This window comes from Mustelus asterias, chromosome 24 (genome assembly GCF_964213995.1).
Source record: "Mustelus asterias chromosome 24, sMusAst1.hap1.1, whole genome shotgun sequence".
Lineage (NCBI taxonomy): Eukaryota > Metazoa > Chordata > Chondrichthyes > Carcharhiniformes > Triakidae > Mustelus > Mustelus asterias.
Genome location: NC_135824.1, coordinates 4,315,118 through 4,331,480, shown reverse-complemented (window position 1 = coordinate 4,331,480; position 16,363 = coordinate 4,315,118). Strand labels below are relative to the sequence as shown.

Here is a 16,363-nt window from a genome sequence, read left to right as displayed (position 1 = left end):
ATCACTAAACCACACTCTCCAAGAGTAATTTAGTTATTAATGAAAGTAGGATTTAAATCCAGATTTGTTTATTAATTGAATTTAAATTTCTCCAGCCACCATGGTGGGATTTATAATCCTCTTTGAGACACTAGACCAGGTCTCTGGAACACTAGTCCAGTAATGAAGCTCGTGTGTCTATTTTTGGATTCAGTGAGATTACAAAGGTAGAGGAGGGAAAGGCCATGGAAGGACATGGAAATAAAAGGATGAGAATTTTGACATTGAGCCATTGTGAGTGTCAGCCAGCGAGTAATGGGATGGTGGATAAATGAAACTTTGTGCAAATATCAAAGTAGCACAACAGCCAAAGTACATTTCTGTTGTGTGTGTCACTACAGTTTACAATTTACATAGATGATTTGGAGTTGGGGACCAAGTGTAGTGTGTCAAAATTCGCAGATGACACTAAGATGAGTGGTAGAGCAAAGTGTGCAGAGGATGCTGAAAGCCTGCAAAGAGATATAGATAGTCTAAGTGAGTGGGCGAGGGTCTGGCAGATGAAGTACAATGCTGGTAAATGTGAGGTCATTCATTTCGGTGGGATTAACAGCAAAATGGACTATTATTTAAATGGTAAAAAATTGCAGCATGCTGCTGTGCAGAGGGATCTGGGTGTCCTTGTGCATGAATCACAGAAAGTTGGTTTGCAGGTGCAGCAGGTAATTAAGAAAGCAAATGTAATTTTGTCCTTTATTGCTAGAGGGATGGAGTTTAAAAACAGTGAGGTTATGTTGCAGCTGTACAAGACTCTGATGAGGCCACACCTGGAGTATTGTGTATAGTTTTGGTCTCCTTACTTGAGAAAGGGTGTACTGGCATTAGACGGGGTGCAGGGGAGATTCGCTAGTTGATTCTGGAGCTGAGAGGGTTGGCTTATGAGGAGAGACTGAGTAGACTGGAGCTATACTCATTGGAATTCTGAAAAATGAGGGAAGATCTTATAGAAACATATAAAATTATGAAGGGAAAAGATAAGATAGAAGCAGGGAGGTTGTTTCCACTGGCGGGTGAAACCAGAACTAAGGGGGCATGGCCTCAAAATAAGGGAGAGCAAATTTAGGGCTGAGTTGAGGAGGAACTTCTTCATCCAAAGGGTTGTGAATCTGTGGAATTCCCCGCCCACTGAAACTGTTGAGGCTATCTCGTTGAATGTTTTTAAGGCAAGGATAGATAAATTTTTGAACAGTAAAGGAATTAAGGGTTACGGTGAGTGGGCGGGTAAGTGGAGCTGAGTCCACGAAAAGATCAGCCATGACCTTACTGAAGGGCGGAGCAGGCTCGAGGGGCCAGATGGCCTACTCCTGCTCCTAGTTCTTATGTTCTTATCTGGTATCCCGGAAGCTTGGGACTGGATATATGCCGGATTTGAGGATTTTAGGGATTGTGAATCCTAGGATTGCATGCATAAAAATTAAAGCATAAAAGGTTTGTATTCCCAAGGCACCAGCTTTCAATGCAGATGGTTTTTGGGTCCTTCCAGATTTCTGGACACCAAATAACAAGTGTGGTACCTGTAAAATCTCCTGCTCTCCCCAGCAACCATTTCTCTCTTCTTTCCTCAGTCAACACAAAAAAAATGTCTGAACACGTGTTGCTTTTTATGAGGTCTTTCTGCATGTTTATTTACATAACAACAGTCACTGAAATTTAAGATGAGTCATTCATTTTATTGCCCAACTCGGTGAGAAGGTACCTCTTAAAACAAGACCTTAACGTGAAGCTCTTTGTTTGCACTTTCAGAAAGGAGTATTCCGATTATCGGATGAAGATTACTTTATTGAACCTTTGGAGGGACATCCCTGGGAAGAAGCCACTCCACAGCCCCATGTTATTTACAAACGGCACGCTCCAGATACAAAGGGGATACAGGACCCTCACTTGTTGGGTGAAGTGATGGAGAAGGGAAAGATCAAAAGCCCTGAAGAGAATAGAACATGTGGCGTGTCAGGTAAGCCCACCTCCGCTCTCTGAGTCATTTGGGTTTCTGCGGCAGAAGGAGTTACTCGTGTCCCTGTGAAACTTGAGGCACAACTATCAAGTGTGAAGCTTTGGATGTTGAGAATGTAGCTGCTCTCTGCTCTCATTCACTGCTTTGATGTTAAAAGGCTTCAGCTGACAGCAAACACAGAGTTCCTGCTCTCTGCTGCACTCTTAAATATAAACCAATATTCCAACAGGAGCCAAGATCCACCTTTTCACGGGTTTCTCAATCTACCTGCAGTGTAGCTGTCCATGTTAACCAGCACTGCATAGATTCAGTGCCTCGACACAATTAGGTCAGAGATTCGCACAGAGGCCATTTGGCCCACCAGGACTGTACTGGCTTTTTGGTTGAACTGTCCAATGAATCCCATTTTCCTGCCCTTTCCCTAAAGTCTTGCTTTTTTTTTCCTTTTCAAATATTTATCCAGTTCCATTTTGAAAGTTCCTATTGAATTAATTTCCACTGCTGGTTCTCGCAGTGCCTTCCAGATTCTAACAACTCACAGTGCAAAAGAAATTTCTCATCACATTTCCTCGCATTCTTTTGCCAATTATCCTAAATCTCTCTTCGCTGGTTACTGCCGTTCCTGCCAGTGGAAGCAGCTCCTCCTTACTTACACTCATGGAAGCTTTCATAACTCTGAACAGTTCTGTTAAAGCTTGCCGTCAATTTCTCTGCTTGGAGAACAATCCCAGCTTCTCCAGTCCCTTCATGCAACTGACATTCCTCATGATACAAACTAGAATCATGACACAAGCACGTTGTGGACACAGCAAATGCTGGAAAATGTCAGCAGGTCTGACAGCATCTGTGGAGAGAGAATAGAGCCAACATTTCTGCTCTGACAAAAGGTCACCCAGATTCAAGATGTTGCCTCTGTTCTCTCTCCACAGAGGTTGTCAGACCTGCTGAGATTTTCCAGCATTTTCTGTTTTTGTTTCTGATTCCAGCATAGATGATTTGGAGTTGGGGACCAAGTGTAGTGTGTCAAAATACTTAGATGACACTAAGATGAGTGGCAGAGAGAAGTGTGCAGAAGACGCTGAAAGTCTGCAAAGGGATATAGATAGTCTATGTGAGTGAGCAAGGGTCTGGCAGATGGAGTACAGTGTTGGTAAATATGAGGTCATCCATTTTGATAGGACTATTATTTAAATGGTAAAAAATTGCAGCATGCTGCTGTGCAGAGGGACCTGGGTGTCCTTGTGCATGAATCACAGAAAGTTGGCTTGCGGGTGCAGCAGGAAATTAAGGTAATTGGAATTTTGTCCTTCATTGCTAGAGGGATGGAGTTTAAAAACAGCGAGGTTATGTTGCAGCTGTATAAGGTGCTGGTGAGGCCACACCTGGAGTACTGTGTACAGTTTTGGCCTCCTCACTTTGGAAAGGATATACTGGCACTAGAGGGGGTGCAGGGAAGATCACTAGATTGATTCCGGAGTTGAGAGGGTTGGCTTATGAGGAGAGACTGAGTAGACTAGGGCTATACTCATTGGAATTCAGAAGAATGAGGGGAGATCTTATAGAAACATAAAGGTTTATGAAGGGAATAGATAAGATAGAAGCAGAGAAGTTGTTTCCACTGGCAGGTGAAACTAGAACTAGGGGGCATGGCCTCAAAATAAGGGGGAGCAGATTTAGGACTGAGTTGAGGAGGAACTTCTTCACACAAAGGGATGTGAATCTGTGGAATTCCCAGTGAAGCAGTTGAAGCTACCTCATTGAATGTTTTTAAGGCAAGGATAGATAAATTTTTGAACAGTAAAGGAATTAAGGGTTATGGTGAGCGGGCGGGTAAGTGGAGCTGAATCCACAAAAGGATCAGCCATGATCTTATTGAATGGCGGAGCAGGCTCAAGGGGCCAGATGGCCTACTCCTGCTCCTAGTTCTTATGTTCTTATGTTCATCTGCAGTACTTTGCTTTTATCTCATTGTTGATGCAGGAATGGCTCACGCCCAGTTCTGCTGCCTACTGTTCTGACATGATGCCGCGTCCCAGGCTGGCCTTCTAAACTGGCCTCTTTATGCGGCCTGCTTGGAGACCAGATAACAAAGACTATACAAGAGAGGGGCAAAGAGCTGTGGAACTGCCTTCCCACAGACTGGAGTGAGAAGCGGTATTTCGGAATGTATGTAGCCTTACCCATCAGGGCTCACTGGCAGCCTGGGTAAACAGTACCCGCTGACAATACACACGCTCTAACATTCCCCTCACCTGAAAGCTGCTGCTGAATTTTGGGAACATTCCCAATGGATTTGACCTCGCCCTCTCTAAATGTTCCAGCATTGGCACAGTCCGATACCAGAGACTAAGCAAATGAGCACATTATCAGAATGTGATTATATATGCTGAGGTCACAGAATAAATCCCTGACTGCTGACTCTCTCAACCTGACCTTTTCCCTCACCCTCCCTCTACCACCCAACCCCCGACCCTCTACTCCTCCACCACCCTCTATGCCCCCCTCCACCACCCCTACCTCTCCTCCGACCCTCTACCACCACCCTCTACCTCTCCCCGACCCTCTATCTCTTCCCTCCCCCCCCCCCCCCACCCAACCCCCGACCCTCTATCCCCCCCATCAATCCTCTTTCTCACCTGCAGAGATGGGCTCCCTCCGGCCCTGTCCCCGCTCCGGCCCTGTCCCCGCTCCGGCCCTGTCCCCGCTCCGGCCCTGTCCCCGCTCCGGCCCTGTCCCCGCTCCGGCCCTGTCCCCGCTCCGGCCCTGTCCCCGCTCCGGCCCTGTCCCCGCTCCGGCCCTGTCCCCGCTCCGGCCCTGTCCCCGCTCCGGCCCTGTCCCCGCTCCGGCCCTGTCCCCGCTCCGGCCCTGTCCCCGCTCCGGCCCTGTCCCCGCTCCGGCCCTGTCCCCGCTCCGGCCCTGTCCCCGCTCCGGCCCTGTCCCGGCTCCGGCCCTGTCCCGGCTCCGGCCCTGTCCCCGCTCCGGCCCTGTCCCCGCTCCGGCCCTGTCCCGGCTCCGGCCCTGTCCCGGCTCCGGCCCTGTCCCGGCTCCGGCCCTGTCCCGGCTCCGGCCCTGTCCCGGCTCCGGCCCTGTCCCGGCTCCGGCCCTGTCCCGGCTCCGGCCCTGTCCCGGCTCCGGCCCTGTCCCGGCTCCGGCCCTGTCCCGGCTCCGGCCCTGTCCCCGCTCCGGCCCTGTCCCCGCTCCGGCCCTGTCCCCGCTCCGGCCCTGTCCCCGCTCCGGCCCTGTCCCCGCTCCGGCCCTGTCCCCGCTCCGGCCCTGTCCCCGCTCCGGCCCTGTCCCCGCTCCGGCCCTGTCCGTGCTCCGGCCCTGTCCGTGCTCCGGCCCTGTCCCCGCTCCGGCCCTGTCCCCGCTCCGGCCCTGTCCCCGCTCCGGCCCTGTCCCCGCTCCGGCCCTGTCCCCGCTCCGGCCCTGTCCCCGCTCCGGCCCTGTCCCCGCTCCGGCCCTGTCCCCGCTCCGGCCCTGTCCCCGCTCCGGCCCTGTCCCCGCTCCGGCCCTGTCCCCATTCCGGCCCTGTTCCCATTCCGGCCCTGTCCCTGATTCTTTTTCTCAAGTGCACAAGAAAAATATTTTTCACTGTATCCCAAAACATGTGTCAATAATCAAATCAAATCAAACTTCATCCAGCATGTCACAGTGTGATAATTGAATTTTCTTTCTCTTACCTGCTTGTGTTTTATATTTCCCCACATGCCAGCAATCGCCTCTATGTTTAATTCCCTACGTTCTTCCATTGAACAGCAGTAAACTTTGCTCCAATGTTGACATACTCAGTAAAACTGAGCCAAGCTTTAGTGAATGGGTGCAAATCTCACTCCAACTCGATAGAAGTATTACTTACCATAAAAGTACAGTCTCATCGTGTATAAATCATTCCTAACTTTTTGTAATTGTGTTATGTATATAAACGCAGTGGTAGGCCATTCAGCCCCTTGAGCCCGTTCCACTGTTACATTAGATCATGATTGATCTGGATGTTAACTTTGTTGGCCAACCTGGATTCTGACACCCTTTTAATACCTTCACGAGCGCAATTCCTGCTTCACAATTTACCCCCCGTGTCAGCATCCTTCTGGGGGAGCGAGTTCCAGGTTTCCACAATCCTTTGTATGGAAAAGGGCTTCTTGAACATTACCCTGAACGGCTGGGTTTTAATTCTGGCCACTTGCACATCCCCTATTTCAATCACTCCACTCTTGGCGGCTACGTCTTCAGCTGCCTGGGCCCTAAGCTCTGGAATTCCCTCAGTGTCTGCTTCTGCTTTAGTTGTGTTGGCATCACAGACTAACATCCGTGTTCTGCCAACCTTTATCTGAGTAACGCTAGCTAAACCTTCTCTTTCCTTTCCTTCTTTATGTACAGTGCACTTTGATGCGCTATCAACTAGGCAAAAGACTACTTGTGTGCCAATACAACTGTAGGCTTTTATTCATAACAGAATCAGGAGCACATCCCAACAGGTAACCGACCCGAACTGAACAAGGGGGAGGAGACAGCCACCTTTATACTAGGTGACAAGGGGAGGAGCCAAGCTGGCCGGGGATGTGTCCAGGCATAACAAACACACAACGGTGGTCCAGGTAGGACAAAGGCACATCTGAAATCCACCACACACTTTATCTGTATAGTGCGCAAGAAACAATACTTTTCACTGTATACTAATACAAGTGGCAATAATAAATCAAATCAAATCAAAAACTAGGTATGATCTCCTGAGATGGTATTCCTGATAATGAAAGCTTAGAAGTGGAAATAATCTGAAGATGGGGCATGAACACTTCAAGATTTCTCTAAGTCTCTCCTGCTTTAAGATACTTCTTACAACCTACATCTTTCACCCAAACCTTTGCTGGTCTGTTCTAGTTTGTCCTTGTGTGCTGATGCCAAAATTTCTCATGTATCTTGCTGTGTTTTATTACTTTGAAGCGCTATTATAAATACTGTTAGTGATGGTTGTTGTTGTTTAAGGCATGGCCATCAATGGTGGAGCAAAGGAAGTCAGAGGTTCACCAGAGGCCAGAATTGGCGGCACGCAGAGACCTCAGAGGGTCGTGGGACTGGAGGAGGTTACAGAGATAGGGAAAGTTGTAGAGGCTGGAGGAGGTTACAGAGATAGGGAGGGGTGTAGAGTCTGGAGGAGGTTACAGAGATAGGGAGAGTTGTAGAGGCTGGAGGAGGTTACAGAGATAGGGAGAGTTCTAAGGCAGGAGATTACAAAGATGGGGAGGATTGTAGGGCTGGAACCAGTTATGGAGATCGGGACGGTTGTAGAGGCTGGAAGAGATTATAGAGATAGGGAGGGTTGTAGGTGCTGGAGGTTCCAAAGATGGAGGGGGGGGTTTAGAGCTGGAGCCGGTTATGGAGATTGGGAGGGTTGTAGGGGCTGAAGGAGGTTACAGAGATAGGGAGGGTTGTAAGGCTGTAGGAGGTTATAGAGATAGGGAGAGTTGTAGGGCAGGAGGTTACAAAGATGGGGAGGGTTATAGGGCTGGAGCCGCTTATGGAGATCGGGAGGGCTCTAGAGGCTGGAGGAAGTTATAGAGCTGGGGAGGGTTGTAGGGCTGGAGCGGGTTATAGAGATGGGGAGGGTTGTAGGGCTGGAGGAGGTTACAGAGATGGGGAGGGGTGTAGGGCTGAAGGAGGTTACAGAGATGGGGAGGTTTGTAGGGGCTGGAGGAGGTTATAGAGATGGGGGATGGGAAACAAGGATCTTAAGAACCGCGATCTAGTGTAGGTGGACAAGCACAGAGTGATGGATGAACAGACTTGGTGTAAGTTAGGATGTGGGCAGCAGACTAAATGTGCGGTTAAACGCTGGGATGTCCTCTGTTTTCAACTGCATTGAAGCAGATATTTTGGATTAGAGAGTGCATTTCCAATGTTTCCTCGTGAATTTATGGTAACTGTGCCACCTCCTCCCTCCTACACTCAGTGACAGAGTAAACACAATGACTGTGTAGAATTAAGAATCTGTGGCATGCATGCCCAATAAACTTTCTCCATCCTGTACCGTACACGGGGGGTATAGGCAGCTGTGCTCTGACCCAGCAAGCTGCCATCTAGATAGGAAAGCAAGTTAAAAGTTCAAAACCATTTTTCAGAGACGTTGATAAATTAGATTAAATTGACTTTTGATTATTTTGGCATGAGGTGAAGTCAAACAATAAACCTGAATGCTTGAGGCCGCCTGTCTGTAACCGCCTCCAGCTCATAGACCCACTGCCTGGAGTTCATAAAGAGAGCATGAATTAACTCAGCAACCAGCATTTCATTGACAGGAGATCTGAGGGGAGGTGCCAGCCTGGTACAGTGCGTGGTGCTCTCACCCCTGAACCAGAAGATTGTCAATTCAAGCCCCACTCCAGATGCTTGAAGCACGAAATCCACTCACCCGCCCAGTGTAGCATCGGGTGCCATCTTTCAGATGAGGCATTTGCGGGCAATGGTGGCGCAGTGGTAATTCACTGGATGGTTTGTAAACACTCGGAGGCCATGGGTTCAAATCCCACCACAGCAGCTGGTGGAATTTAAATCAAATTAATAAATCTGGAACACGATGCTAGTCTCGGTAATGGTGACCATGATAATTCATTGCTTATTGTAAAATCCCATCTGGTTCTTTAGAGAAGGACTCTGGACCAATGCAATGTGGTTGAATCTTAACTGCTTCAGTTCAAGAGCAATTAGGGATGGGCAATAAATGTCGGCCTTGCCAGCGATGCCCACATGCCACGAAAGCAGAAATAAATATTGAGGCCCTGCCCATTATCAGATGAATGGAAAAGATCACATGGTCCTCAATATTTATTCCTTAACCAACATTAAAAGCTGATGATATCATGATGGTCATAGATATCGTTGCTGTTTGTGGGAACTTACTGTGTAAAGATTAGCTGCCATGTTTCCAACATTACAATAGTGACTACACTTCAAATGTCATTCATTAGCTGTAGAGCCTTGGGTTGTTTTGAAGACATGAAAAGCTGGAGAATTTGATTTGATTTATTATTATCACATGTATTAACATACAGTGAAAAGTATTGTTTCTTGTGCACTATACAGACAAAGCATGCCATTCATAGAGAAGGAAACATGAGAGTGCAGAATGTAGTGTTACAGTTATAGCTAGGGTGTAGAGGAAGATCAACTTAATGCGAGGTAGGTCCATTCAAAAGCCTGATGGCAGCAGGGACGAAGCTGTTCTTGAGTCGGTTGGTAAGTGACCTCAGACTTTTATATCTTTTTCCCGACGGAAGAAGGTGGAAGAGAGAATGTCCAGGGTGCGTGGGGTCCTTAATTATACTAGCTGCTTTGCCGAGGCAGCAGGAAGTGTAGACAGAGTCAATGGGTGGGAGACTGGTTTGCGTGATGGATTGGGCTACATTCACGACCTTTTGTAGTTTCTTGCGGTCTTGGGCAGAGCAGGAGCCATACCAAGCTGTGATACAACCAGAAAGAATGCTTTCTTTGGTGCACCTGTAAAAGTTGGTGAGAGTCGTAGCTGACATGCCAAATTTCCGTAGTCTTCTGAGAAGATTATGAGTATCGTCACAAACACATCCTCCTCCTCACGCGCTCATTGTAAAAATGGAATCTCCTGGGGGAGACAGCTAAATCTCTCAGGAGAACAGAATCCAGGCGATCATATGGACCAAGTGTTAGCTATAAAGATACAGACATGTAGTCGTCGCATTGTAGTCGTAATCGGGGACAGTATAGTTAGGGGCATTGACATGTGACCAGGATCAAGAATCCTGAAGGTTGTACTGCCTGCCTGGTGCTCGGGTTCAGAATATCTCATTCTGGCTGCAGAGGAACTTGGAGTGGGAGGGTAAAGATCCAGTTGTCGTGGTCCACATAGGTACCAATTTATAGGTAGAACAGGAACAAAGGTTCTGCCAAGAGAGTATGAACAGCTAGGAGCGAAATTAAAAAGCAGAACCAAAAAGGTAATAATCTCTGGATTGCTACCTGAGCCATGAGCGAATTGGCACAGGGCCAATAGGTTTGAGATAAATGTGTGACTCAAAGATTGGTGTGGGAGGAATGGATTTGAATTCATGGGATATTGGCACCAGTATTGGGGAAGAGGGGACCTGTTCCGATGGGACGGTCTTCATCTGAATCATGCTGGGACCAGAGCCCTGGTGAATCATATAACCAGGGCTTTTGGGAGTAGTGTACAGGCCCCCAAGCAGTTGTCAGGATGTGGGGCAGAAAATTAATCAGGAGATAGAAAAGGCAATATGCAGGTGGACTGGGAAAGTCAGGTAGGTAGTGGATCCCAAGAAAAGGAATTTGTGGAATGTCTAAGAAATGTTTTTTTGGAGCAGCTTGTGACAGGCAGGGAACAGGCAATTCTGGATTTGGTGATGTGTAATGAGGCAGACTTGATTAGGGAACTTAAGGTGAAGGAACCCTTAGGGAGCAGTGACCACAATATGATAGAATTTACCCTGCAGTTTGAGAGGGAGAAGCTGGAATCAGATGTAACGGTATTACAATTAAATAAACGTAACTACAAAGACATGAGGGAAGAGCTGACCAGAGTTGATTGGAAAGGGAGCCTGGCAGGGAAGACAGTGGAACAGCAATGGCAGGAGTTTTTGAGGGTTATTCGGGAGGCACAACAGAAATTCATCTCAAGGAGGAGGAAACATGCTAAGGGGAGGACGAGGCATCCATGGCTGATGAGAGAAGTCAAGGACAGCATCAAAGCAAAAGAAAAAGCATATAAAGTGGCGAGGATTAGTGGGAAGCCAGAGGATTGAGAAGCCTTTAAAAGCGAGCAGAGGACAACTAAAAAAGCAACAAGGGGGGAGAAGATGAAATATGAGTGTAAACTAGCTAGTAATGTAAAAGAGGATCGGAAGGGTTTTTTTTTCAATATGTAAAAGGGAGGAGAGAGGCAAAAATAGCCATTGGATCACTGGAAAATGAGGCTGGAGAAGTAATAAGAGGAAACAAAGAAATGGCAGAGGAACTGAACAGTTACTTTGCATCAGTCTTCACGGTGGAAGACACCAGTGGAATGCCAGAGCGCCAGGAGAGTCAGGGGCACAGGTGAGTGTAGTGGCCATCACTAAAGAGAAGGTTCTGGGGAAACTGGAAGGTGGATAAATCACCTGGATCGGATGGACTACACCCCAGGGTTCTAAGAGATAGCTGAGGATATTTTGGAGGCATTGATGGTGATCTTTCAGGAATCACTGGAGGCAGGGAGGGTACCAGAGGACTGGAAAATAGCTAATGTAACACTGCTGTTTAAGAAGGGAGGGAGGCAGCAGACGGGAAATTATAGGCCGGTTAGCCTGACATTAGTCATTGGCAAGATTTTAGAGTCCATTATTAAAGATGAGATCGCGGAGTACTTGGAAGTGCATGATAAAATAGCACTGAGTCAGCACGGCTTCATCAGGGGGAGGTCATGTCTGACAAATCTGTTAGAGTTCTTTGATGAGGTAACAAGGAAGTTAGATAAAGGAGAACCAGTGGACGTAATTTATTTCGATTTCCAAATGGCCTTTGACAAGGTGCCACATAGGAGACTGTTAAATAAGTTAAGAGCCCATGGTGTTAAGGGTAAAATCCAGGCATGGATAGAGGATTGGCTGACTGGCAGAAGGCAGAGAGTGGGGATAAACGGGTCTTTTTCAGGATGGCAGACGGTGACTAGTGGTGTGCCTCAGGGGTCGGTGCTGGGACCACAACTTTACACAACATACATTAACAATTTGGAAGAAGGAACTGAAGGCACTGTTGCTAATTTTGCAGATGATACAAAGATATGTAGAGAGACAGGTAGTATTGAGGAAGCAGGGGGACTGCAGAAGGACTTGGACAGGTTAGGAGAGTGGGCAAAGAAGTGGCAGATGGAATACAATGTGGAAAAGTGTGAGGTTATGCACTTTGGAAGGAGGAATGGAGGCATAGATTATTTTCTAAATGGGGAAATGCTTAGGAAATCAGAAACACAAAGGGACTTGGGACTCCTTGTTCAAGATTCTCTTAAGGTTAATGCGCAGGTTCAGTCGGCAATTAGGAAGGCAAATGCAATGTTAGCATTCATGTTGAGAGGGTTAGAATACAAGAGCAGGGATGTACTTCTGAGGCTGTAAAAGGCTCTGGCGAGAAACCATTTGGAGTATTGTGAGCAGTTTTGGGCCCCATATCTGGATCGGATGGAATACACCCCAGCGTTCTAAAAGAGATAGCTGAGGAAAGGATGTGCTGCCTTTGGAAAAGGTCCAGAGGAGGTTCACAAGAATGATCCCTGGAATGAAGAGCTTGTCATATGAGGAACGGTTGAAGACTCTGGGTCTGTACTTGTTGGAGTTTAGAAGGATGAGGGGGGATCTTATTGAAACTTACAGGATACTGCGAGGCCTGGATAGAGTGGACGTGGAGAGGATGTTTCCATGAGTAGGACAAACTAGAACCAGAGGGCACAACCTCAGGCTAAAGGGACGATCCTTTAAAACAGAGATGAGGAGGAATTTCTTCAGCCAGAGAGTGGTGAATGTGTGGAACTGTTTGCCGCAGAAGGCTGTGGAGGCCGGGTCATTGAGTGTCTTTAAGACAGAGATAGATAGGTTCTTGATTAATAAGGGGATCAGGGGTTATGGAGAAAAGGCAGGAGAATGGGGATGAGAAAAATATCAGGCATGATCGAATGGCAGAGCAGACTCGATAGGCCGAGTGGCCTAATTCTTTTCCTATGTCTTATAGCCTTATGGACATTCTATCCAACGTGATCTCTGCCTGAGTTTAAAAACTACTCGAGCATCCTCTGGAAGGCAGAGAGGCAGCATATGCCATACTGACCAGCAACACATTCCCAGAATTGAGTTGATTTATTATTGTCACATGTATTGAGATATAGTGAAAAGTATTGTTTCTTGCACGCTATACAGACAAAGCATACCGTTCATAGAATACATATGGGAGAAGGAAAGGATAGGGTGCAGAAGATAGTGTTGCAGCCACAGGTAGGGTGAAGAGAAAGATCAGCTGAATGATAGGTCCATTCAAAGGTCTGACAGCAGCAGGGAAGAAGTTTTTCTTGAGTCGGTTGGTACGTGACCTCAGACTTTTGTATCTTTTTCCCGACCAAAGAAGGTGGAAGAGAGAATGTCCGGGGTGCATGGAGTCCTTGATTATGTTGGCTGCTTTTCTGAGGCAACGGGAAGTGTAGACAGAGTCAATGGATGGGAGGCTGGTTTGCATGATGGACTGGGCTACTTTCACAAGTCTTTGTAGTTTCTTGTCGTCTTGACAGAGCAGCAGCCATACCAAGCTGTGATACATCCAGAAAGGATGCTTTCTATGGTGCGTCTGTAAAAATTGGTGAGAGTCGTAGTGGATGTGCTGAATTTCTTTAGCCTCCTGAAAAAGTAGACATTGATGGACTTTCTTAACTGTAGCGTCAGCGTGGAGGGACCAGGACAGGTTGTTAGTGATTTGAACAACTAGAAACTTGAAACTTTTCCGGAGACTCACAACTCTCCAGGAAAGAAAGAACAGCCCAATATTCCCACTCTCCCATAGTACAACCTCATGCCTCCTGCTCCTTCCTAATCCACCCTACAACCCTTTCATTATTTTATAGACCTTCCTTTCGTTTCAGTAATTTTGATGGAAAAACAGATAGTTGAAGAAATAGATTTTACTTTCCTCCTGAAATTAGGGATTTCAGAAGATGGGAGACTTCTTCTTTCAAACATCTTTAACAATGCCAGATAACATGGAGAGAGAAACAATGAAGCCTTTGTAAAATATAAATGTTTTTCTTCAAGTACAAAATACCCGCCTTTGAGAGACAACAGTGCAGCAATCTGTGCGTTGAATGGAAATTTGGGTCTCAGTTCCTTTGCTCAAATATTCTTGCAAGAGATACAAAGACTGGAGTTGGAATGAGTTCAGCTAACAGCAGCTGTTTTAATTTTCCATGGATAGGGCTACACCCAGAATAGATCTCCAGATCTCAATTCATTTCTTAACCCTGTTAATGCTGAGGCTAGTGGAGATGGAACACAGTGTGTGACCACTCGCCTTCCCCAATTGGACGAAATGGAATCGGTTGGGAAGAGGTAGGTGTAGAGTATAAACACTGTCATCGACCAGTTGGGCCGAATGGCCTGTTTCTGTGCTGTAAATTCTATCTAATTCCAGATTTACAGCCAGACGTTTTGTAAGATGGAGACATTCATTTGGCAGTTTATTTCCCTTTTGTTTTCCTTTTTCCCTGTGAGCTAAAATATCCCCTCTCTTGTTTTTGTTGTTTGTATAGTGGCTGAATTCATTATCTCACCGAGAATCCATACACGCAACACCAGATGTTTGAGGAGCCTTGTCTCTCTGCCAATCTTCATTAGCTACCAGGGTGATCCCCCTCTGTTACTCAGTATGATGGGCTCTCCTGTGTACTTACAGCAACAACAACCAACATTTATATAGGGCCTTGAATGCAGTAAAACATCTCAAGGTGCTTCACAAGTATTTGACAATGAGCCACATAAGGAGAGATTAGGACAGCTGACCAAAAGCTTGGTCAAACAGGCAGGTTATTAAGAAGAGTCTTCAAGAAGAAGAGAGAGGTGGGAAAGTCTATGGAAGGAGTTCTCTGGCTTAGGGCTCAGGCAGCCAAGGGCAAGACCACCAATGGGGGAGAGATTAAATCGGGGGGGATATATAAGGGGCCAGAGTTGGAGGAGAGCAGAGACCTTGGAGGGTTAGCAGGCTGGAGGAAACGACAGAGATCATGAGAGGCAAGGTCATGGAGAGATTTGAAAACAAGAATAAGGATTTTAAAATCAAGATGTGACTGGATCAGGGACTGATAGATCAGCGAGCACAGGGCTTTGCGCAAATTAGGGTACAAGGTCAGGTGTATAGAGTGCAAGGTGGGAGATTGGCCAAAGCAGCAATGGAATAGTCAAGGCTGGAGGGGCCAATGAGATGGATGAGGTTTTTGGCTTTCAGTGAGCTAAGGCACGGACAGAACCAACAAACACACAAGGACCAAAGCTCCGTCAGACAGAGCACACTCTTTCTGAATAAAACACTTTTTTCCTGTCAGCTGGTCCAATACACATGGGAGTGCAAAAAGCCTGTGTTTATATTGTTGTAGAACATCCCCTTCCTGTTGTGGGAATGAGGCAAAACTCCCCAGAGGAAATCTCCTGAAAGATAGCAAAGCGAAATGAGACAGCGACTCAGATTATCTGTGAGTTTCCCCAATTACCGACACGTAGGAAATATGACCTCAGAAGGATCTGGCATGTTTAATTGTTCAAACATTATCTGGCATTTAGCACAAACAGAAGAACTTGCAATTACCTAGAGTCTTTCACTACCTCCAGATATCCCAAAGCATTTCACAGCCAATGAAGTACATTTAAAACATTGCCACTGCACTAGTGTAGGAAATGGCAATTTAGGCACAGCAAGCTCCCATAAACGGCACGGTGGCACAGTAGTTAGCACTGCTGCCTCACAGCACCAGGGTCCCAGGTTCAATTCTGGTCTTGGTCACTGTCTGTGTGGAGTTTGCACATTCTCCCTGTGTCTGCGTGGGTTTCCTCTGGGTGCTCTGGTTTCTTCCCACAGTCCAAAGATGTGCGGGTTAGGTGGATTGGCCATGCTAAATTGACCTTCATGTCGGGGGGATTAGCAAGGTAAATGTGTGGGGTTACGGGAATAGGGTCTGGATGGGATTGTGGTTGGTACAGACTTGATGGGCCGAATGACCTCCTTCTGCACTGTAGGGATTCCATGATTCTAAACAGCAATGTGATAATGACCAGATAGTCTTTTTTGGTGTGCCGTCAATTGAGGATCAGATATTGGGACATCAGGGAGAATACAAAGAAAATTACAGCACAGGAACAAGCCTTTTGGCCCTCGAAGCCTGCACCGACCATGCTGCCCGACTGAACTAAAACCTCCTACCCTTCCGGGGACCGTATCCCTCTATTCCCATCCTATTCATGTATTTGTCAAGACGCCCCTTAAAAGTCACTATCGTATCTGCTTCCCCTACCTCCCCCGGCAACGAGTTCCAGGCACTCACCATCCTCTGTGTAAAAAAAAACTTGTCTCGTACATCTTTTAAACCTTGCCCCTTGCACCTTAAACCTCCCCTCGTAATTGACTCTTCCACCCTGGGAAAAAGCTTCTGACTATCCACTCTGTCCATGCCCCTCGTAATTTTGTAGACTTCTATCAGGTCGCCCCTCAAATCTCTATCGTTCCAGTGAGAACAAACCAAGTTTCTCCAACCTCTCCTCATAGCTAATGCCCTCCATACCAGGCAACATCCTGGTAAAACCTTTTCTGTATGCTCTCCAAAGCCTCCAC

The 16,363-nt window shown here is 47.0% G+C and overlaps 1 protein-coding gene across 1 annotated transcript in view; it reads left to right on the top strand.

The window, feature by feature from the left end:
• Window positions 1-16,363, top strand: part of LOC144511169 (A disintegrin and metalloproteinase with thrombospondin motifs 7-like) — a 200,445-nt gene that overhangs the window by 17,591 nt on the left and 166,491 nt on the right. The window contains exon 3 of the mRNA XM_078241199.1: window positions 1,783-1,990. Within this exon, the coding sequence (XP_078097325.1) occupies window positions 1,783-1,990 (208 nt within the window). The remainder of the gene's footprint in view (window positions 1-1,782; window positions 1,991-16,363) is intronic.